This window comes from Miniopterus natalensis, chromosome 4 (genome assembly GCF_054644295.1).
Source record: "Miniopterus natalensis isolate mMinNat1 chromosome 4, mMinNat1.hap1, whole genome shotgun sequence".
Classification (NCBI taxonomy): Eukaryota; Metazoa; Chordata; class Mammalia; order Chiroptera; family Miniopteridae; genus Miniopterus; species Miniopterus natalensis.
In genome coordinates this window covers 94,449,816-94,473,599 of record NC_142084.1, presented here as the reverse complement: position 1 = coordinate 94,473,599, position 23,784 = coordinate 94,449,816, and the positions used below count along the sequence as shown (strand labels likewise).

Here is a 23,784-nt window from a genome sequence, read left to right as displayed (position 1 = left end):
ATTAACCACCCCTGCTGGCAATGGAGCCTGAAACCTGGACGTGTGCCCCAACCTCATGGTGCATGGGAGGACATTCAACCAACTGAGCCATACTGGCAGGGCTGGAAATCATTGTTTTCAGTCAATAAAATGTCAAAATTAGTTTTTTGCAAAATGCATTTAATTGTGGAATAAAAATATTTGAGATTATGTTGCTATTTTAAATCTGAGACGCAAGTCTTGTTTTTTTCCATGTTAGAGCTATTTATTTGTCACAGAGTAGGAAGAAGTGTTGAAAGGTTATAAGGAAAGATGAGTATGTGAATATGATTAAGAGGCTTCAGAGAGGAAAATGAGTTTTTGGCAAAGTTTATGAAGTTAATATGGCTTGATAGAAAAAAGGTATTTTCTAAAGTAACTTAGATTGCTTTTTAAAAATTAGAATTCCTTAATCTTTTGTTACATATTAAACCACGGAATAAAACTTAAGTATGTTTGCTTGCCTGCAATTTAAAGACTTAGAAACAAATTTGGGGAATAAGCTGTTTCCTGTCTTTAAATTCATTGTTAGAGCATAGTACTTAGTCCCAGGTATGTGAATGATACTGAGCATCTCTTTTAGTGTCAGGAGTCAGATGTGTGAAACAGATACAGCGGAAAGTTTCCGAGAATAAAATATCTAATTGAGTATACATATTTTATATCTGGTTCTGCATAATTGAAAATGGTTGACTTGGTACAAACATAGCTACTTGGCTCCTAGGCTTAATTCTGTGTCCAACTATTTTTAGAAATGCAGGTTTGTGATATCAGCTAAAATCAAAACACAAGATTTGGTGAGCAAATTCTTAGGCAATGTACTGTGATAAATGCACAGGAAGTACATGACAATCATAGAACAATTCTTTTTAAGATTAAGGAAAGTTTACTGAAATTCTTATTTATAGTTTTATTATATACCAATCATTATTGTATGTGCTTTACAAATACTAACTTATTAAATCCTCATAACGACCCTAAATATTTATATATATATATTCATGGGAGCATAGTTTAAATGCCTTGTTAAATGTTGTGTGTTTTTTTTTTAACAAAGATAAGTTAGGCAATAAACTACATTTAGTTTCTTTAATATGAAGCTTTTAACCTCATATTTTGTAGTGAAAATTCTGCACTGCTCATTGATTTCTCTAAAATAATATTTTATGTTGCAGAGTGTTAAGTATTTTAATAATGGACACTTGCTAGTCAGGTAGTCTTTTTTACATTTGTTTGTTATATTGGGAAAAATAATGCAGATCCAGACAGATAAACACAAGCTTACTTCATGTCACAAACATATATTTTTGTCTTATTTACTTTTGCGCAAAGTAATTACTTTGGAACTTTTGACAGGATATAGATTTGAAAATGGATGTGGAATGATGATTATCCTTATGCAGCAAAATGTATCATCTAGCCTTTTTATGGCACTTTGTTCTTATGCTTCTACAGATAGGGGGATGTGCAGTAAAGCTACCTCATATTTATAAAGAGGGTGCTTTTACTTTTTCCAAAGTATTTTCTACCTTTATTATGAGATAGTTTTTCTATTGGGTTCCTCTGTTTGAGGGCCTCTTTCAGTTTCTTTGGTTTAAGTACTGAGGTTGTGCAGGTTTTGCTGCTGTTTTTCTTTGCCTTGTGGTTCTCTTAATGACAGAATTATACCAGCTTATCTCTCCAATAGATTTAATACAGATGAGGCTAGACAGTTCTTTAGAACTACTCAGGTAGACCTGAAACTTTATTAAAATAGGTATCTGCCCAGCACATCCTGTCTCCCACTCCCTGCTCAGTAAACTAACACTCAGTGTATTCCCCAAACTATTTCTGACTCATCTAAAGGCTAATGTAGCAGAAAATAAAATTTACCTTTCATTTTACCTTGTTGGCGGAATCGGTAGGAGGTGGGTTGTGATTATCTGACACATATGAAACACCTTTTGGAGAATAATGCTCTACCTGCATTTATCTGTATTATTTGGAAGATGCAGTGAAAGGTCATTAGTAGATTGTATTTCTCACATTTGAATTAAACTTGCTACTAAATAGTTTTCCTACTCTGCTATCTACACCCTTTTAGAACTCAGCTGGTTTGCATTTCACTAGGACAAGCTAGAGGGCCAAAAAGTACAGTGAGTCAAAGTATTGAGTGTTTTAAGAGAAAAACAGCTGGCAGTGGCATGGTGTGCCACTCTGAAGGTGAGAGGACAAGACCTGATGTGTGCTGCCTGGAGATAAAGTGGCCAGATTGGGTGGAGAGAGCATGGTTTAATCTAAGGGTTGAACCAGATATGCTTTGCAGCATTAGTTGGTCCTGTCATCCAGAACATAGTCTGGTATAGGATGTAGAGATTGCCCAGGGCTTGGAGTAATTTTGTTTTATTTCTGTAATGAATAGCCCAAATTTCATTTGGCCCTAGGCCAGTGAGGGAGTGGTTAATTTCATAGATTCCTTGAACCATTTTGGGAGTAATTTCTTTTAAATTCGTGTTCTTCCTACAATTAAATATAGAACATTGAATTTTGATGTACACCCTCTCCTTCCCACCTGCACTGTCATTTATGTCCCACCTACTCTTACCCAGCACTTTATTGAGTTTCAGTCTTCCTTTTACCTATTCTCCTGTCTATAAAACTATTTCTTATCTATGGTACTGTATAAGGTAAGAATCACTGTATGTCAGTATGACATCAGTGATTATGTACCAGGTAAGTATCTGGGTGCAGAGAAGCTGCATCGGACTTGTTCTAGCACTTCTATTTTGTAACATTCTCTAAGGAGCTGTGCTGCCACTTGCGGCAAAACAGGAGTGGACTCTTGTCCTTTTTTTCTTCTCCTCTTGGATTGAAACTAGGATGTTATAGTTCTTCTGCTCCTGTGGTTGGGTGTTCTCACCTGTTCTGATCCTAGTTCCTCTAAAGGGTGAAGCACTGATTCTGTCCCCTTTTCTCATCCCCCCTTTTTTAGCATTTTATTTTAAATTTATCTTTATTGTTGAAAGCATTACAGGTACTCCCCCCCCCCCCCCCCCATTGATTCCCTCCTTTCTAAATTAGCTACTGTTTGAGTTTCAGAGCAAGTCGTTCAGAGTTCCTTGACTGAAGTCCAGAGGGGGATGCTAGAGATAGCATTCCTATGATCAGGTTTCTCTGTGGAGCTGGTAGTTTAGCTTCTCCTTTCTCACTGCAAAGCAGTCTTTTCCTTCTGCCATTTCTCAGTAGTTCCTTGCTGGCTTCATATGTCCAGGGGTCCTGAGATTAAGCTACTGTTGCAATTTGTTTTTTCCTAGTAACTCACTTCTCAAAGTATCTCTCTTTTATGGCACTCTTTTGACTCTTTTTAAATCCTGTCATTATTGTCTAGTGAGACACTTAATACTATTTTTCTAGGTAATTTTTAAAATCATCCTTTGGAGAAGGAATACTGAGTGGAAAAAAGCTACTAACTTGTCACTAGAAGTTTGGAGTAGAGCATTCTAATGTCTCCATTTGCTCTTGTAGTTTTAAATTAGGCTAGGGGAATTTCAGAATGCAAGAAATTAGCTAGTAGGCAAACTTCTAGCTATAATTTTGATGAAAGAATCAAAAAGGAATGATCAGATAATTTTTAATACATCTTTTGTAAATTTTGGTTTTGATGTCAGCCTTTTATTTTTCTTCTCAGTTGCTTTAGGTCGCAATCAGCCTTTGAAAAAGGAGAAACCCAAATGGAAAAGCGATTATCCCATGACAGATGGACAGCTGCGCAGCAAGAGGGATGAGTTTTGGGATACTGCACCAGCTTTTGAAGGCCGTAAAGAGATATGGGATGCCTTGAAGGCTGCAGCACATGCTTTTGAGAGCAATGATCATGAACTGGCACAAGCGATCATTGATGGTGCAAACATTACATTACCACATGGTAGGTGATCCTCAAGGACAAAGTGGAACGCTCAGCTCATGTCTAATGGCAAGAAACCAAATGGGAAGTGTTCATTTTACTTGTTATGCATTATTCTGCCTTTTTTTTTCCTAAAAAGGAGCATTTTTCTTTGCTTCTTTGTATATCTATAGCGCCATAGGTTTACTTGATGTGTTTATATTTTTAATCTCAAGAAATAGAACTCTTGCTCACTTGTTAACCTGTATTTTCTAACTTCTATATAGCCTAGTTCTCCATCAAGGTCTCAGTCTCCTAGAGCTTCTACTTCACTGGTTTCCTACCAGCACTAAAGTGTTAGTCTCACATTTAGATCTCAGAAGACGTAGAGACTCTGTGATGCTCCTTTAGTCATTATACTTTCTCATCAAGCCTAATTTTAGGATAAACTTAGAATTGAGTCTCACATCCTAAGGACAGTTTTCTATGATTGTAGCTCTGAACATTATTAGAAACCTTTCTTCTTTGCTTAGGAATGTGAAAGCTTTGAATGTTTCCAGGGACACATATATGCTGGACCTGTGAATATCCTCTTGCTTGGTCTCCTTGATTAGACACACACAAAAAAATTTCACACTACACTGAGAGTTAGGTGGTAATTTTGTATTATTTGTTTTTTTTATTGCTATATTTATAAATTTATTTTTCTCTTCAGTGTTACAAGTTAATGTTTTTCTAAGTTATCTCCTTAGCCCCCTATATATATTCACCTGTGCACAGTTTTCTATTCATTATTATACCTTTATTGTTCCTTTTTCATTACCTTCCTTTATTTGTCTACATTTTCAGAGGAACAATGCCTTTCACTGTTTAATCATCTGCTTTACATCCTTTGACTCTTTTTCAAATAAAAGGTTTTTAACTTAGGGTCTTTCCCAGTTTTCTAAATCTTCATTAATTTTCCGAATGAACTGTGCTTCCAGGAAAATTTTTGCCCCCGCTGGTTTGGCTCAGTTGGTTCGGTGTTGTCCCATGCACCAAAAGGTTGCTGGTTTGATTCCCAAGTCAGGACACATGCCCGGGTTATGGGCTCGATTCCTGGTAGGGTGCATGCAGGAGGCAGCCAATCAAAGTTTCACTGTCACATTGATGTTTCTCTTTCTCCCTCTCCCTTACTCTCTAAAAATCAATAAAGCCTGGCTGGGCGTGGCTCAGCGGTTGAGCTTCGACCTAGGATCCAGGCGATTGGGGTTCGATTCCTGGTCAGGGCACATGCCCGGGTTGTGGGCTCGATCAATGACTCTCTCACCATTGATGTTTCTATCTATTTCTCCCCCTCTCCTTTCCTCTCTCTGAAATCAATAAAGATATATTTTAAGAAATAATAAAATAAAAATCAATAAAGTTTTTTTTTTTTAAAGAAACTTTAAAAACATATGTATTTTATAGCTATCCTGTTTTTTATTATGAAAGCTTATTAGTATGGGCTTGTGTTAATAACATTTACTGAACACCCACTGTATATAGATCACTGTTTCTACACAGGTGTAAAAATAAAAATGATCCCTTCTACATAGAAAAATTTATAATAGAATGCTATTTCAGTATGACTCTAGTCGCTATTTTTATAGATAGCCTGAATTCTTTACCTCTTATATGATTGAGTGTGGACATCATGTTGCTCCATTACCTTTTAGAGTTCTATAATTTGTCTTGAAATACTACCTTTATATAGTGTAAAGGGAAGGGCCTTCCTTTACAAATAACATTTTTTTAAATATACTTTTTATTGATTATTCTTAGAGAGGAAGGAGGGGAGAGAGAAACATTGATTGGCTGCCTCCTGCATGCCCCCAGTAGGGATCAGGGATCAAGCCTGCAACCCAGGCATGTGCCCAGACTGGGAATTGAACCGGTGACCTCTTGGTGTATGGGACGACGCTCAACCACTGAGCCACATTAGCTGGTGCTCCTTCCTATCTTTTTAAACAGAATAATTCATGCCACCAGATTTCAGTCCCTGAAATGCTTTGATCTTTGTCATAAACAAATTGGGAACTGTTAGCAAAAGATGGAAAAGAGATAGCCCTGGCCTATTTGGCTCAGTGGTTAGAGTGTAAGCCACACCAGCCAGGCACAAGTTTTATCATCCTCTTTTTAATGCCTATATCCTGTATTTTTAAAACAGAATATATTTGCCTTGCCGGCTTGGTTCAGCAGTTTAGCATGGACCTATGATCCAGGAGATTGCAGTTTGATTCCGGGTCTGGGCATATGCCTGGGCTGTGGGCTCGATCCCCAGTAGGGGGTGTGCAGGAGGCAGCTGCTAAATGACACACTCATCGTTGATGTTTCTATCTCTCCCTCTCCCTTTCCCTGAAATCAATAAAGACATATTTTAAAAGACTTAAAATAAAACAGAATATATTTGTCTTTGTATAGGCCTGCAAGTAGGGGTGGGGTGGGGGGTGGGGAAGAATTGTTGTTTACCTGTGATTGTCTTAATATAGAAGCCTGAGATCCAGAACCTTGTAACTTTGACTTCCTTTCTTTGTACTTATTATAGTTACCTATTGGAAGATCTGATTATGTTCTTTAAATTGAGGCCTTGTTTACAAGTTCGTGGAGGCAAAGTAGCTCTGTTCCATGTAAGGCAGGGGCCCATGCATATCCTGTTTGATAGGGTCTCAGATCTCTAAAGACTCCAGGCCCTCATTTCTGCTTATCCATGTGAACTGCCAAGAAAAGTAATATTGCTGCCAGCCCCACCAACTAGCAGATTAGGGAGACTTATTCTTGGAAATTTGAGAACATTGGATGAGCCTCTATTCCCCCTCTATGTTTAAGGAATATATTCTACTTTAGCATGAAAGAATTAGACTGATGTCTAAACTTTCCTCTTTCAAAGCCTTATAATAACTTTCTGGGTATTGATATTATTGTTATTGGTACCCTTGATTGAATTCTCTTGTTGTTCATATGTGAAACTTACCAGTAATATTTCTTAAGTGGGCTTTTGAATTATATTCTCTCATCCACCCTAACTCACCATCAGTTTATAACAACTATTTAGTTACATGCTTTTACTTAGACCTACTCAGTGATATTGCTGAAACCCCCTTCATCTTTTTGGTGTAATTACGTATTTGAAATTTTACTTTGGACACATTTTGTTGTGTTACACCCTAAACATTCTAAAGTACTTAGTAATTTGAATTTAAAATATTGCATAAACTTTAGCTATTGTTTAGCTCAGGCTCTGGTATCAGTCCTAGCCTTAACTTCCTGCCTCTACTATATTTCTTACAGCTCTGTGGCTTTAGACAAGTCGCTTTTCTATAAGCTTCAGTTCTCTCATTTGTAAAATATAGATCATAACCACCTACCTCATAAGGTGGTTGTACTGATTAAATGTGATAATAACGCATGGAAATTGCTTACCATAGTCCAAAAGCACTTAATAAATAGTAGTGCTTGTATGATTGTATTTCTTGAACTTGGACATTAACAAGTAAATTCCTTGCACCAAAATCTTTAATTATAGATTTTGATAATTTTGTGGATGTATTATGTACTGGAAACGTATTTTTTTGGCTTTTAGGGGTCTCTGCCTTGAACATATGTATGCTTAATGAGATTTTGAGATTATGTTGATTCAGTAACAACAATAGTATTAATTAGACACCAAAACAGTAAGGACATAGTTTAACATCATCCCATACCTTTGCCATGCCTATCACTTTACATCTGTTTTTATTGAACTGATCATAGATTGACAATCTGAAGAGATCCTGGGACATAACACTCCTTTCTCTCTTTTTTAAATTTTTTTATTAATCTTCATCCAAGGACATGCTTAGAGAGAGAGACATCCATCTTTGCCTTTTGTATGCTCCCCAACCGGGGATCAAACCTGCAACCCAGGTATGTGCCCTGACCAGGAATTGAACTGGCAACCTTTTGATACAGGGGAGGACGCCCAAACAACTGAGCCACTCCGGCCAGGGCAAGCTCAACTTTTTTTTTTTTTTTTTTTTTAGGTTAAGTCTGTGCTTTTATTAGCTACTTCAGAGGGATGAAGCGGGAGGAGTAGGTGGCTCCGATGCCAGGCCGGCCATGCTTCACCGGCTTGTAGGTGATGGAGAACTCATCCAAGTAGTTGCCAGTCATCTCAGGCCTGATTTCCACCTGGTTGAAGGTCTTGCTGTTGTATACGCCCACCATGCTGCCCACCATCTCGGGCAGGATGATCGTGTCCCGCAGGTGCGTCTTTACCTCTGGCTTCTCCATGGCAGTGCTTCCTTCTTAGCCTTACTCAGGCACTTCAGCAGCTAGCGCTGCTTTCTCTACAGGCCCCAGTTCAGCCAGCACCGCTGCCGGGCACTATACAGCTGCATCAGCTGCTCGTAAGACGTGCCAAGCAGCTGTTTGAGATCCACGCCCGGGTAGGTGAACTTGTGGAAGGTCTGCTTCTTCTTTTGATCCACTTCTGCCATCTTGTTGGACCACCCACTCTGCATCTTCAAGCTCAACTTTTAAAAAATCATCTTCAAAATATAGGTGAGACAGGAGTTGCCCAGAACTTCTTTCCCTTTTTCAAGACTAAGGCACTTATAAATAGGTTAAATGGAGTATTTCTATGTATTAGGGAGCCAACGTGATGAAAGAACAATTGGACTGAGAATCAGGAATAGTAAAATACTAATAACTCATGTTTTGAATTGATGTTATTTCTCATGCCTGTAATAATCACCTGTGACAACCCTCATTTTAAACAGCTGAAAAAACTGAAGTACAGAGAGGTTATGTAATTTTTTTTCAAGGTGTAAGTCATGGAATGGGGATTTTGAACTCAAGTCATGAATTTAACGGTAACTAAGGCAGCTTAATGACATGCTCGTCATTTTATCTGTTTTCTGTAAAGTGACTGCACAAATAATCTTCAATGTTAATTTCATATCTAACATTTGAAGTCCTTCCCACACTATGTAGTACACAGTTGACCCTTGAACAACATGGGTTTGAACTGCGTGGGTCCACTTATATGTGCATTTTTTTCTATAAATACCTTAAATGTATGTTCTTTATGGTTTTCTTAACATTTTCTTCTATTTTTTTTTTTTGTGTGTGTGTGTCTTCATTTTATTGTAAGAATCTGGTATATAATACATATAACATGCAAAATATGTGTTAATTGTTATCTGTAAGGCTTCTGGTTAACAGTAGGCTATTAGTAAAGTTTTTGGAGAGTCAAAAGTTATATGTGGATTTTCAATTGCACGGGGATTGGCACCCCTAACCCCTGTGGTGGTCAAGGGTCAGTTGTAATTTACAATGATACACTTTCATTCTGAAGAGAAATAGATGGATCCTCTCAAACATGGATAGGCAGGAAACTCATGTGTAGGCCTTGTTTCTATTTCCCTTAAGTGTGTCAGACACCCATTAAGAAGCAGGACATGGCCCTGGCAGGTGTGGCTCAGTTGGTTGAGGTTCATCCCATTTGTGGAGAGGTCGCTGGCTGATTCCCTGTCTGGGTACATGCCTGGGTTACAGGCTTGATCCCCAGTAGGGGGCATGCAGGAGGCATCTGATTGATGTTTCTCTCCCTTTCCCTTCCTCTCTAAAATCAGTAAAAACGTTAAAAAAAGAAAAAAGCAGGACATGAATTCTGGTTTCTTTAAGGATCCCTATAAAAATTTGCCATTTACTAAACTTAGTTGATAAGCTTTAGCTTAGGAATGAAAGTATGAAGGTATTGCACATACATAGGAGACAGGATTTTTACCAGACTGTTGTGTTTAGTAGTGAAACAGAGCCTTAATAAAGGATGTGATGATTAAGGGATATAAATTAATTGTTATATCCCTTTCTCTATCCTCAAGGAAACAAATGATTTGGACTTATAAAATGTAAACTTATCCACTCTTCTGCTGCTGTCACCCATTTTCCTTCAATTAGCAGTATGAAGTCCCTAAAATAGCTGAGGCAGGAGGTTGTCCCTGAGTCAGTAGGCTTATCTCTGTAGAAGACCTCCTTTTGCCATTTTGGGTGGTAGGGGTGGAGAGAAAGCAGGGTTTATTATGTGGTCCCAGGAAATATACTATACCAACTTCTTTTATAAAGCCAGGTCAGCTTTAAATGAACCACGGTGTCCAAGTGCCTCTGGTTTGTTCCTCTATCCCTTTTAAAGAGCTGGAAAACTCAGTGTCCCCCTAGAAGTATGGCAGAATGTTACAGAAGCTGTTATTAATGGGTTAACCAGTGTACGACCAGCAGTACATACAAGCTAAGCCACTTTTCATCTGTGCTTGCTAGAAGAGATGATCAATTTGGTGCTTCCGAATGCCAATCTTAATTGCTATTTTGGTGGGATGAAATAGCTAAACCTGCTTCTCTTAAAGCCTGACTACCAGATGTAAGCTTGATGTAGTTCTCAGCAAAGTGCATGAAAGAGCCTGCAGTTTGTTAGTTCTGAAAGACTGCTCATAATATCAGGATGAATGGTAATTTTGATGACCCTTTTGACATTATTGTGCTACAGATTTGTAGAGAACCCCATGAAGCTGAAAGCAATGAACTCAAACTTTCTGAAACTTTGATCCCTTGTGATACTGCTACTGGTGAGCTCTTCCCCATAAGCCTGGTTCTGAGACTTAAAGGAAGCAACGTTGCTGAGTGTTTTCTCTATATTTGTTGTATATACCAGACGCTTTTGCATGTTTTATTATTTAATCCTTACAAGAACTTTGTGAGCTGGATAAGTAATCCTTTAGGGGAAACAGACCGATTTGTCCAAAATTAGGATCTAAATTAAAATTTAGGTGTGATTCACCTAATTCCACTGCTCCTTCTATTAGACTCACTGCTTCTCCAGTCTTCTGTACCTCCATCAGGCTCCACAGGTGTACCCACTCTTTCATTCGTATACATTCATTCTGTTATTTCAGTGTCTTGTCCTTTTCAGCTATGTTCAGCTCTGTATATGGACCTTTCTTTGCCAAAGGAAATCATGTTCATTGAAAAGCAAATTTTGTGCCTTTTGGATCAGTCAGAAAAGAGAAGGCAGAAATAAAGATTATATTTCCACAGGCTTTGTAAGAAACCCCCAATGCGACAAAAGCCTTGAAGTTCTAGGACATTGCCTGCTTAATTTTGGGAGGGCAGTTTTCTATAGCAGATTGCCAGTGTATTTTGAATACTAAATTTTTCAACTATATTGAAGTATATGAAGTATGTGAAACAGCACATATTTAAGTATAGTTGGAGCAGCTTTAACATATGTACACCTGTAAAACCATCATCACAATAAAGATAGCATGTTCATATCCCCAGAAACACTCTTTTTATGTATGTATATATATATTTATTTATTGATTTCAGAGAGAGGAAGGAAGAGGGAAACAGAGTTGAAACATCAATGATGAGAGAGTCGTCATTGATCAGCCGCCTCCTGTACGCCCCCAACTGGGGATCAAGCCCCCAACCCAGGCATGTGCCCCAACCGGGAATTGAAACGTCATCTCCTGGATCCCAGGTTGATGCTCAACCGCTGAGCTGCGCCCTGCCATCCTCCCCAGAAACTTTCTTATGTAAAACTTGATTTATTTTTTAACTTTTACACATTTGCTTATGTAAAAATTTCAAGTGGTAAAAATTTTAAGACTGAGTTGCCGTCTTATAGGAGTAAGGATTGAGGGATAAGGAGTTAGGCCTTTGAGTGCTTAGAAAGACACTTTCCTTTTTAACCTGAGAGACTGCGTGAGAGAGTGAAGTGTTACTAAATACTTGGCATTTTGCAAATCTATTTTTATTATTTGGCATGTAATTTAGTTTTATATCTGTACTTTTGTGAAGTATTTTGAAGCCTAATTAAAAACAGCTATAGAAAACAGTTGACTAAGGAAAATAGAACATCTGAGCTAATCATATAGATAGAAGAAAAATAAAAGCAACTTCGGGAAATTATGTATGAACCCAGAACAGAAGGTGGAGCCTTGGCAGCTTTCTTCATACTGGGGGTTCTTTCAGGGCTTCCTGACCTGGGGAGGTGAGGCCCTGGCAGTCATTTATCCTGATGGCCATCTGTCTCTACCAGGACTCCAGGTCTACAGTGGGTTTGCAAGGAGAAAGGAAAAAAATATGAGTGCGTCCTTCTACAGAGGATGTTTGGTGAGCAATGTAAGCAAGCCTGGCTAGAACTCCTTAGAGCTAGAAGAATTGCTAAATGAACTGCACCCTCAGTGGCCAGTGGGAGTGATTAAAACCTGTTTAAAATTGCAGATGCAAGCGTAGATGAAAGTGATTTGGAAAGGTAGACAAATCTCTACATTACCAACTTTTAGAGTGGTTCTTTCCCTTTGTGTTTAAACACAGGGTTTCTTTAAAGCAAAACTCCATCTTTTAACTATGCCCTGTGTTTCGCACATTCCTCACAAATATTGTAGATGAAACAATGACAGTAATATGTCCATTTTGTCACTACACAAGGTGTCCTTACAGCATTGAAGCTTCTCTTTGTCACCATTTTCTTCTGCCTTATCTTCCAGTTCTTTCTTTGACCTTTAGTTGATATCACTGGCAAATATGTTGTTGGACTGCATTTAGACTGTTGGTTTCTTGCTCCCTGTCATCCATGTTTGGTTTTTCATCCCTCTTGTATTGGTCCTCTGCCTTTTTTTTCTTTTACTTTTTCCCAGGCTCATTTTCTCCTTCCCATTGCCCATATCACTAACCTAAGAACCAAGCCCAGTAGTCGTATTCCTATGTTATACATTTTCTTCTTCAGTAATCAGATTATTTCACTTTGTCACCTACTGTCTTTGACCCTGGGCAAGTTACTTCTTTCTGCTTCAGTTGTCCCATTTACAAAACAAGTATAATAGGCTTACCTTAAAGACTATTGTGAGGATTAAATGTTGATGTATGTAAAGTGGTTAGAGCTGGAAAAAGTGGTTAGAGCTGGAACTAGTAAGTACGCCTTTTTTCCAGTTTTTCTTACATATCATTGTCTTGCATCACTGCATAAGTTTAGGTGTACAACATAATGATTTGACTTACACATATTGTGAAGTGATTACTGCAGTAAGTTTATTTAACACCCATGATCTCATATAGATACAGTAGAAGCACTTTTAAGTTTTTGCTTTTATATTTAAACTTGTACATTTGAAATTATTATTGTACAGACTGCTTTTCCCCTTTACCCAATACTATGCTTTTTCAGTTACCTGCAGATAATTCAAACATAGTATCTCACTGAACCTGGCACAGTTAAAAAACTAAGCAAAGATTCTTGTAATCCTAAATTCTCTGTTAATCTCGTTTTCTAGTTAGGTGATTCTTCTCTTTTTGCTTTCCATCATATATAACCTATCATTAGGTCCTGCCAGTTACCATTGATTCCCTCAGATCCATTTCTTCCATTGCTATAGTCAGGCAATTATTTTAGCAGGTTCCCCTGATTCTAGTCATTCATTCTCACTTCATACAAATTAGGGAATAATCTTCAGGCTTTATCTTGTTCATTAACATGACCCTCGTATCTGGAATATTGCTTGGCATATATATAATGGGCACTCAGTATTTGTTGGATATGACTTTTGTACCTGTATTAGCCACTTCTAGTAATTTCTTATAATACTATGTCTTTTAAACTCCTGAATTCCTCTATCGGGTTTTCACCTTTGCCACCTATGTAGTAATTTTAAAACAGATTCTATGTTCCATCTCAACAGAGCCACTTGCTATTCCCTACTTACCTTTTACTAATTCTTGTTTACATATCATTCTTATTTCTTAGCATGCCCTTTATTTATACATACTGTGTCATCCCTGGAACACACTGTTTCTACAGAATTTCTGCTCCTTGGCTCTATCAATTCTAGTCACTTTTCTTTCCTTTTTTTTAATCCTCACCTGAGGATTTTTTTTGGGTCTTCATTGCTGTTTTTTTTGTTGTTTTTTTTTTTAATATATATCTTTATTGATTTCAGAGAGAGGAAAGGAGAGGGGGAGAGAGAGAGAGAGAGAGAAACATCAATAGGAGAGTCATTGATCGGCTGCAGCCCTCAACCCGCGCATGTGCCCTGACCGGGAATCGAATCCCGATTGCCTGGATCCTAGGTCGACGCTCAACCGCTGAGCCACGCCCAGCCGGGCTTCATTGCTTTTTAAAGAGAGTGGAAGGGAGGGAGAGAAACATAGATGTGAGAGAGACACATTGATTGATTGCCTCCCCTACAAGCCCCAGCTGAGGCCAAAGATCAAGCCTGCAACTGATATATGTGCCATTGACCAGAATCAAACTTGAGACCCTCCAGTCTGCCAGCCGACGCTCTAACCACTGAGCAAACTGGCTAGGGCTCTAGTCACTTTTCTGCTGTATAATATCTTAACTGCTACGCTTGATTTTTTAGTATATCATTTTGTACTTAAATCTTTGGTAGGTATGTTGTATCTGCTCACCTTGATTATAAGCTCCTAGAGGTCAAGGACAGAACCTTCTTGTAACCTCTCCTCAGTGCCAGTGACATGCCCTGCACACTTCCAGGTGTTTAGTAAATGTTCTTGCAGTGATTCTGTGTGAGAATTGTTTTCTGGCGATCCTTTTGAAGTCCTAAAGAGGTTATATGATAGAGATCACCGTTAGCAGAGCAGTTTTTGTCTTTAATAAAGACAAAATGTTATGTGGTGGAGGATTGGGAGTATTTATTCAAAAGAGTCTGGGCCTACAGAGGAGTCATTCTGCTCTGATAGGAAGTTTTGGGGTATGTTTAGCTATGGACTATGTCGTAAGCACAGATTATATTTACTGATAGTTTATGGTCCTGATATTTAATTTGGGGAGAGGGTAACCTGTAATACTATAACCTAAAAATGTAAAATCAAATTAAATCATTTCACTTACTGTCTGGATTTTTCCCCTCTTTAGTTTTTACTTTAATCTAAAACTCTAGAATGTATTTATAATTCAGTTTATAATTTGACAGGCAGAAGTAAGAAAAAGAGTAAATCAGAAAACTTTGTGTTAAATAAAATACAAGTTACTTTTCCTAAAAATATTGAAATATGGGGAGCTTCTGAGCAATACAGAGTCTAGATAGCTCATTTCCAGCATCACAGATTTGTGCTCTCTACCTGTTCTTCTTCCGTGGAGTTTTTATTCTTACACATTTGAAGTCTGAAAACTGAACCCTATTTGTTGGGCTTAAGGGCAGAAGAGAAAAGACTCAGTTTTTCATTGTGATAGAGGAGTGAGTATTCAGATCTAGGAAGAGTCAAAGTGCCTGTTAGATTCTACATGTGTTGAGGTTGGCATGCACTGCTGTTTTAGCATAGTACGAAAGGCTGCCATGATGCCTCTCGTCCTAGTTTCTAGGGAGCCTAAAAATGTAGGCTGTTTGACTGCTTTGGTTTGTAGTCCTGTTATTTTTATCTGTTGTGGTGCATGAAGATAGAGCAGTATGTGTGCAAACCTGGAAACCACTGTAGAGTTCAGTTTGATACTACCTCATTTTGCTGATTGAGAAAGATATTTCAGGTTAAAGAATTTTGCTCAAGGCTGTATAGCTAGTTAATAACAAGGCTGGGAACTTCGTCTTGGTTTCCTGATTCCAAAGGTTATGACTTGGAATGGTGCCTAAGAGAATGTTTTTCTAGCAGAACAATTATATAAATACATTCTTGTAACTATAAGGCTGATGTGACTGACCCTCCAATATCAGTGGGATATGTATCTGGAGGTATTCACTTAATAGAGGTGGTGGGTCTTTAGTGAACTCTTCATTTTCTCTTATTATTCTGATAGCCAGCCCATGTGAAAAACACTGGTAGATTTCTTTGCCTTAGAACTAGGCTATATAAAGTATATAAATAGTGAAGTTTGCTTAACTGACCATATCTCTGTTTATAAGTAACATTGGTATTGCAATGTGATGGTTACTAGTTACTGGTGTAGGGAACTGCTGGTGATTACAACTGTGCTTAGAGTATATCCATTTCTACAGTGTCATAGCAGTGTTCAGATTCATTAGTGAACAGCATAGGCTGAGCAATATCATTAAACAGAGGAAAAGGGACATACATGTGTGTTATGCTTGATGACTTAGCTCTCACCCCAGCTCATATTATGTAACTAGCTGTCAGACCTGATTGAACTCATGGTGGGTTGGTGACTGTTCCAGTGTCATTTCTGATGCTTTGTATTTTCAGCTTGTTGATAATGACTGCCGAGATCAGCTCATTAACTCATTTGTTCATTGATAACCATTTCTCAGTGTCCCACTCCCCATATTTATTAGATTGTGTTAAGTGCTTTGAATATGATAGATGTTTTTGTTTTTTATCCAAATTGAAAATCAGCTAACATTAATGTTTCAGTTTGAGCAAAGGACACATTATGAATAACCTTACAATAAAACATTTATTAAGTATGCTTTCAAGCTCCCCAGGGGAAGTCCTGGTAATTATAATGCAGTTTATGCTTTATAAAAAAAGTTAGTCATTAATACCTTCTTTTAAACTATAAATGCTTTTTTCCTCCTTCTAAGCCAGCTGGTTATAAACTTAATACCCTTTTTGTTCTTTTTAACGTGTAGCTTCTCTAACATTGACTAATTGGGGTTAATAAAACACCTCAGTCATTCCTGTGGTACTTGTGCTAATGAGATTCATGTATAAGCCATGAGCCAGTGGCATCTTGAGTTTGTGATCTCCTTGGACTGTAAGGGCCTAGGCACTAAGAAAACTGTTTTTTAGAACACTTGTGTTCTGGTGAATTAGGCTTAGAGATCATTTCTTTTACTTTTTTAAGGTAGCTGATTCTTAAAAAGATATCCTAATGTAATTTGAATCTCCCCTTAATTTGGTCTAAGCATTAATGATATTAATAAATTTGAATTTTGTGTGCTCTTTTCCTTTATCTTTTTAAAAAATGTTTTTATTGGTTTTAGAGAGGAAGGGAGAGGGAGAGAGAGAAACTTTGATCGGCTGCCTTCTGCACACTCCCTACTAGGGATCAAGCCTGCAACCCAGAGGTGTGCCCTGACCAGGAACTGAACTAGTGACCTTTTGGTGCATGGGATGACACTCAACTAACTAAGCCAGACAGACCAGGCCTCCTTTATCTTTTAATGAAAGTGTGAATTAGGTATGAAATAACTTAGAAGAGATGAGGGTAAGGAGCTAGGGTCCTGGTTAATATAAAATTGGATAAACATTAAAATAATTGGTGGTGGGCCCTGATGATCATCGATGGTCAGTTGACAGTGGCTGACCTTATTTTAATATTTTTGTCTGCAATGGCAAACTAGCAAGAGATACTTGAGTATTTTGCAAGGCATAAACAAAAATGCATTCATTGAGATTAAACTCTTTTTCATATCTTCTTCCTGAAGGTGCACTTACAGAGTGCTATGATGAGCTGGGTAACAGATACCAGCTTCCAGTCTATTGCCTGGCACCACCTATCAACATGATAGAAGAAAAGAGCGACGTAGAGACTCTGGATATTCCTGAGCCACCTCCCAATTCTGGATATGAATGTCAGCTCCGTTTGCGCCTTTCCACTGGCAAAGACCTCAAACTTGTGGTCCGCAGCACAGACACAGTATACCACATGAAGAGGCGGCTCCATGCAGCAGAGGGAGTGGAACCGAGTAGTCAGCGGTGGTTCTTTTCTGGCAGACCTCTCACTGACAAAATGAAGTTGGAAGAGCTGAAGATCCCAAAGGACTATGTTGTACAGGTTATAATGAGCCAACCTTTGCAAAACCCAACACCAGTTGAGAACTGAGCTGGTCCTATTGGCTGGTCCCCAGATCCCTCCCGCTCCTTTTTATTGTTGTTTCCTACTCTATGGCGTGAAATTTATTTTCACTGCTCTGAATTCAGTGTAATGGATTTAGTTCTGAGGAATTATCAGTGAAAAATTCCATCTGTGATGGAGACCAACAAAAATAATAAAACACAAAGAGCTAGCCTTTGAGACTCATGTAATTACAATTTCTAATTTGAAGGGCAGTTAAGAAATAGCCATTTATTTTAAAACACCCAGCAACTATGTAATTGCAGTATTTAAATGATTTGGACTGTAAATAGAACATTGCACCCATGAAGAATATCACCAAGGACTTTGTGAATACAGAGTTTTTATAAAAATGAATCAAATATAATTTCCAGAAATCATCAATAACAGTTATAAGACTTGAGCTTCTTAAAATGGAAACTGGAAAGAGCAGTATCTGAGGTTCGCTTCTATTCTGGTCTTAGTTCTTTGCTCAATTAATATTTAGTCATAAAAGGATTAGAGACTGGCAAATTGTGTTTCAGTATTGCTTTCCCATCCCCATATGTTGAGCTCTTTACTTTCACACTAAATTTTGATGCCTTCCAGCACATTGGTGGCAGGCACTTCTGGAACACTAGGCAATAATTTACTCAGTGCAATCAGATCTGATTTTCAGCTGATACTCAGTGGAAAAGGCTCTTGCTCTCTTGTTGTATAGGCATTTTGAAATGTCTGTATAACGAAGCCGTGTTCCTACCTGGGCTTAGGTGGTCCATACTGTATCATACCTTAATTGCTCTCTCTACTCTGCTTGGGTCTCTGCAGAGCTAATTGTGCCCCAAATGCATGGATAGTGGGCCAGGGAATGCAAGGAACCAAGTACAGCTATTCCCTCTGCAGGGCAATGAAGTCATTCTCTCTTCTCCCCAATTTGCAGGAAGGGTGTAAGGAAACCCAGTTCATCTGTGCCTGGGAGAATTGTGCCTATTTTCAGTCTTTGAGAAGAAATTTCAACTCATAAATTACTAATATGAAAGATCTACTGATGTCACTTTAACATCAGCAATGAGACCAAATGGTGAAACATTGCTTTATACTTCAGTGCTTTCCAGTCACTGTTACCTTAGTTATGCTGGTTGACAATTTCCCTCTCATCTTTCCTAGCAAAGAGGCAAATTAAGAACCACCTGCACATTGGATTATAGAGAACTGAAAAATCCGGTGAGATAACCTGATTCTTTTGTACTGTGACTGGAATAAAGCTGCCAAGGATTATATTTAATTTGGAGCCTTTTCAAGGTTGGTTCCATTAGTGAGAGGGGGCTACCACATGATCACTGTACCCCTGAGAATCCATGAGATGGAAAATTAGAGGAAGAAGGCACTTAAGCTATATGCAGTTGGGAAATAAACCTCCACATCTATTTGGATGTGAAGCACCATTATTAATTCAATGGCAAAATGAAACTGCTAATTAGTTTAAAGGTAATGTTTAAAATGGTATTAAACTTCCTATAGCCTGTTAGATATAATAATATTTATAATTGTAACATTGTGTTTCTGAGAGCTTTAACTACTTCCCTTTTTAATGCGATTATTTGAACGGTTGTGGCTACATTTAATTTGGGCTTGCTAATAATTGAATCTAAATCTAAGAGGATACAGCAGCATTAATTCCAAAGGAGTTTTTTTTTATATATGGAGGTGGAGCTATGTGAAGGTCTTTGAGTACAGTGCCCCATTATCAAACAGTTTTTGTTCATGTGCCACATTAAATAGCAACATCTCTCAAAGTCTGTTAATGGGGAAAAAATGTTCAAACCTATTTTTCTTAAGTAAATTTGGTGATATCAATAATCTATGATTGGTAGAAGGTCTTTTTTGTTTGTTGAGGATTTAAGCTCTCAAGAGTTTATTTTAAAGGAACATATACTTTGAATAACAAATTCTGGGCATGTTTAACTAACCTAGGTGAGAAAACCATGGTGCTGTTTAATTGTAAATAGATCAATATAAGATTGGACCAATACTTGATGTGTACAATTTTAGTATGTAGGGTTTTGTGCTTTTTTAAAAAAAGAAAAAGTTCAATTTTTCTGTCTTTGCCTTTTTTCTGTTTTTGGTTTTTTTTTTGTTTAATTTTAATTATTGTTACTCTCAACAGTAAGGGTAATCTGCCTCATTCTAATAAGCCTCTAAAAAGGTTTTCCTCCTTTTTAAAACATCAGCTCAATAAAGAAGTTTATTATCACCAGACTTAGGCTCTGCTATGCCAAACTATACATGGTCATTTATAGATATGCTTTATCTTTTGCATTGAAATCTTGGTCTAAAATAGGTTGTTTTTTTCTTTTAAGAATTGTGCTGTAAACCAAAACTCCTAATTCAGTTTTTCAGAAGCACTGAGCTCCATTTCATTTTGGATCAAAGCGGCAGGTGTTGATAAATTTTTATTTAAAATAGGTGATACATATGCATGGGGGGGGATTCAAACATACCAAAGTGAAAAGTCTGTTTTTCACTTCTGTTCCTCATCTCCTATTTCTTCTTCCAGGGAAATACCTATTACCAGTTTTCTGGGTGTCTTTAAAGATCCTCTAGCACAGCGGTTCTCAAACTTGAGCATGCATCAGAATCACCTGGAAGGCTTATTACAACACAGATTGCTGGACTCTTTCCCCCAGAGGCTCCAAGTTAGGTCTAAGTGGGGCCCAATAATTTGTATTTCTATAAGTTTCCAGGTGCTGCTCCTATAGGTCTGGGGATCCCAATATGAGAACTGTTCTGGTGTATATGTATATTCACCCACCTTACCCTGTTTTTCCCATAAATATATACATGACTTTACACCTTTGATTTTTCTTTAAAATAGTGACTATTAGGTTGTCCATATAAGTAGAGCTAGATCTGCTTCATTCCTCTTACAGCTGCAATAGTGTTCCATTGTCTGGAATGCCACTCTTGATTCTGATCAGTGCGGCTGTTTAGTGCTGCCATGAAATGTCCTTCTTTTACACGATGCACACATCGTGTCTGTGTGCATCTATTAAATGCTCACCTGAAGAGGTTGAATTGCTAGATCAAAGATTATATACATTTAGGGAGTAGGTGCTGAATTGCCCTACATACAGATTTGACCAGTTTAATACTGAGCAGTTTAAGACTGCTCATATTTCCCGAAACCCTGACCAACCTTTTGGTCTTTGGCAATCTAAGAGAAAAACTGTGTCCTCTGGTTTTTAATTCGTGTTTTTTCTTTGAAGTTTAGCATTTTACTGTATATTTTAAGGCCACTTTTAAAGATATTTTAAGGTATTTTTTCCTGTGAATTCTCTTTGTTTGCCTGTTTCCTGGTGCGTTTTGGTTTTCATCCTTCTGACTTACAAATATTCTTTCTATATTAATGAAATTAGTCCTATTTCATCATGTGTTACTACTTGTTTTTTGCTTCTATGTAATTTACTGTGTGCAAGTTTTAAGTTTTTCATGGTCAGGTCTATCAGTCTTGTGTTTTATGACTCCTGGGTTTTTGTAACTTCAGTCTTGCCCACTCTGAGATTATAAAAAAAATTTTCTCATATATTTATTTTATGGCTTCATTATATGGAGTTTATTCTGGTTCAAGGAAGGGAGTAGCAATTCAGATTTACTTTTTTCTAGCTACCTATCCCACTTTTCCTGATACTAATTACTGAATAATTTTCATTTGTCTTTTTCCCATTGATGTGAAAAAAAAAATCACTTAATGACAGTTTTTAAGACTATACTTTTTCAATGGTCTTTTCTTGTTAATTGGACAAAATAGCAAAATATGCCTTGTGTCAACTTCCAACCCTCAAATGCTATGATTTAGTATTTTTACTTAAGGAAACAGAGAAAAGAGGAGTGCAGTGGATAACCTCCCTTGCTGTAGCCAATCTCCCGTGATTTCTGTTCTGTGGCTCTGTAAGGGCTGCTGACATTGGTGATTGCCCATCTCAGCAGGTGTCCCCATAATTGATTTGACCTTTCCTAGTCTTTGTTTTTGGCACCAGGCATGCGATGATAATACATGAGCGCTAAGGACTAGCAGAAGAGAATTGATTTCACTTTGCTTAGTTAGCTTCCTCTAAAGTTCTTTCCTCTTTGTGGCTGATAGAGATTGTGGAGGATCCAGTCCCGTGGTCCTGGGCTGAAACTGGAGTAATCTCCTCAGTCAAGCCTTCCCATCACCTGCCCCTGCAACTGCTGCTCCTCTCCACCGATTTTCAGGCCCCTGAACAAGCTTGCTTTGTTGACCAAGGAATTCTAATGTAACTATGACATAATTATAGTGTTACTATCATCCATAGGGTGCTAAAGGTAGCTGGTCTAATAAGTTCTACCCTTAAAAGCACAGTGGATTTTAAGGAAATAATGAAACTTATTTTAAGTATACGGACAAACACATTTTAAAAAAAATTAAGTCACATAATGTAACTTAGAAAAAAAAGTCCCAACATGAACACTGACAGACCTTCTTTGTTTGTACTCCTAGTCCCAAAAGAGTGTCACTTTACTAAAGGTGCCATTGAATTTTAGTTTTACACCAAGTTTCGGTTTGGGCCCATCAGAGGTAAATGCTCAGTTTCCTGAATGCCATTCAAGAACCCCAGTTTATGAAAATGCTCTTAAAAGGAATTGAACAGTAGGATCATAGTCCCCAATGATTTCCAGGGAGGAGGGGGAAATTATACTACCTGCTCATGTCTGAGACTTCAGTTATTAAATTTAATATTAACTTATTTAAAATTAATTTGAAATAATTGAATAATGTAAATGTTTAAATTTTAGTTTACAATTTAGCCAAAATTAAAACCTACTAACCTATTAGCTTTGGCTACCCCTCTTTCCTCACTGCCCCCATTCTGAAACAATAAAAGGTATAGTATCTTCATTGCTTTAGAGACCATGTTGGAAAAAAACCATATGCTATGGTTACCTTTTATATATCTCAAGACTGTTCCCATTGGAAAATGGGAAAGAAACCTTCCTAAGACCTCATTGTAGCTTCTTCCAGAACTATGCCTACATCCCAAGGCTCTCAGTAGCAAAGCCATCTCAGCTGCCACAAAAGAGAAACCTGTTCCAAGGTAAGCTTAGTGGTGAGACTCTGAAACGATGACTCCCTGGAGCTGCCGTGTTCCAGGCAGACAGCACTAGTCTCTCAGTCCGGTACTCTGCAGGCGTAGTAGTCCTTGGGGAGGAACTGCAAACTTTTCACCAAGTTGGGGGAAGAGAAGGACACTGTTCTAAGTGAGGTGCTTGGCATCTTTTTGGTCTTCACAGCAGTTTCTTGAGGTACATACCATTATCCTCATGTGTAACCCAGGAATCAGAAGTCTAGTGACTTGGGGGCTTTTTGGTAGCTCCATTCAGTTTTTGTGGTTCCATTGTGGGGAAGAGGGAGACATTTTAGCTGCTAACCATTATTCATGGTCATAAGCATGTTATCAAAATCCCATGTCTTTTAGAGTAAATATAGAAAGTGCTCATAGTAATTAACATGATTTCTGTTACAACAGATTTGACTTCGGAATGGCAGTCTTAGATAAGCAGTATTCTTGGTTGTTGAACCTTGGCAAAATGATTTTTCATGATTATTCGACCCTCTGGAACTCACTGGATGCTTTACAGTCAGTTATATTGTATAACGTAGCCTTACGAAATCCTTTGTTTATAGTAAGTGAACTGTATTTCTTTACTCGCCAAGCTTGTTCCTCAGAAATTTATGGTAGAAGGAGATGTAATTTTTAGCATGATACAGAAGGAATTTCTGAGCCAGTGAGTTGCTAGCTTAAAACTTAAACAGAATGTGCTAAAACTGAAGTGAGTTACTTGGATCACTTGCTCTAAGCACAGGCATCTAATTGACCTTGAATTTGAATCCTGGTCCTACCACCAGTGAGCCATATCTTCTTGGGTAAGGTTCTTAATTTCTGTAGGTCTCAGTTTCCTCATCTGTAAATTGAGAGTGACACCTAATTCAGAGAATTATGAGAATATATAAATTCATGCATCTAAAACAACTGTCTGACCCATAGCAAGTACTTACAAAATGGTAGTTACCACCAACATCACAGTACAGTCAGGGAGG

The 23,784-nt window shown here is 37.9% G+C and overlaps 1 protein-coding gene across 3 annotated transcripts in view; it reads left to right on the top strand.

The window, feature by feature from the left end:
- The window catches only part of UBTD2 (ubiquitin domain containing 2), a 38,946-nt gene extending 19,021 nt beyond the window's left edge, over positions 1-19,925 (top strand). For 2 of the 3 annotated variants that reach the window (XM_016211232.2, XM_087816972.1), the window contains 2 exons: positions 3,686-3,922; positions 17,278-19,925. In XM_016211232.2, coding sequence (XP_016066718.1) covers positions 3,686-3,922; positions 17,278-17,675 — 635 coding nt within the window. In that variant the 3' untranslated portion in view covers positions 17,676-19,925. Of the gene's footprint in view, positions 1-3,685; positions 3,923-7,939; positions 8,144-8,232; positions 8,441-17,277 lie in introns of those variants that run through there. The other variant, XM_016211231.2, reaches the window with a different exon arrangement.
- The last annotated feature ends 3,859 nt before the right edge of the window (positions 19,926-23,784 follow it).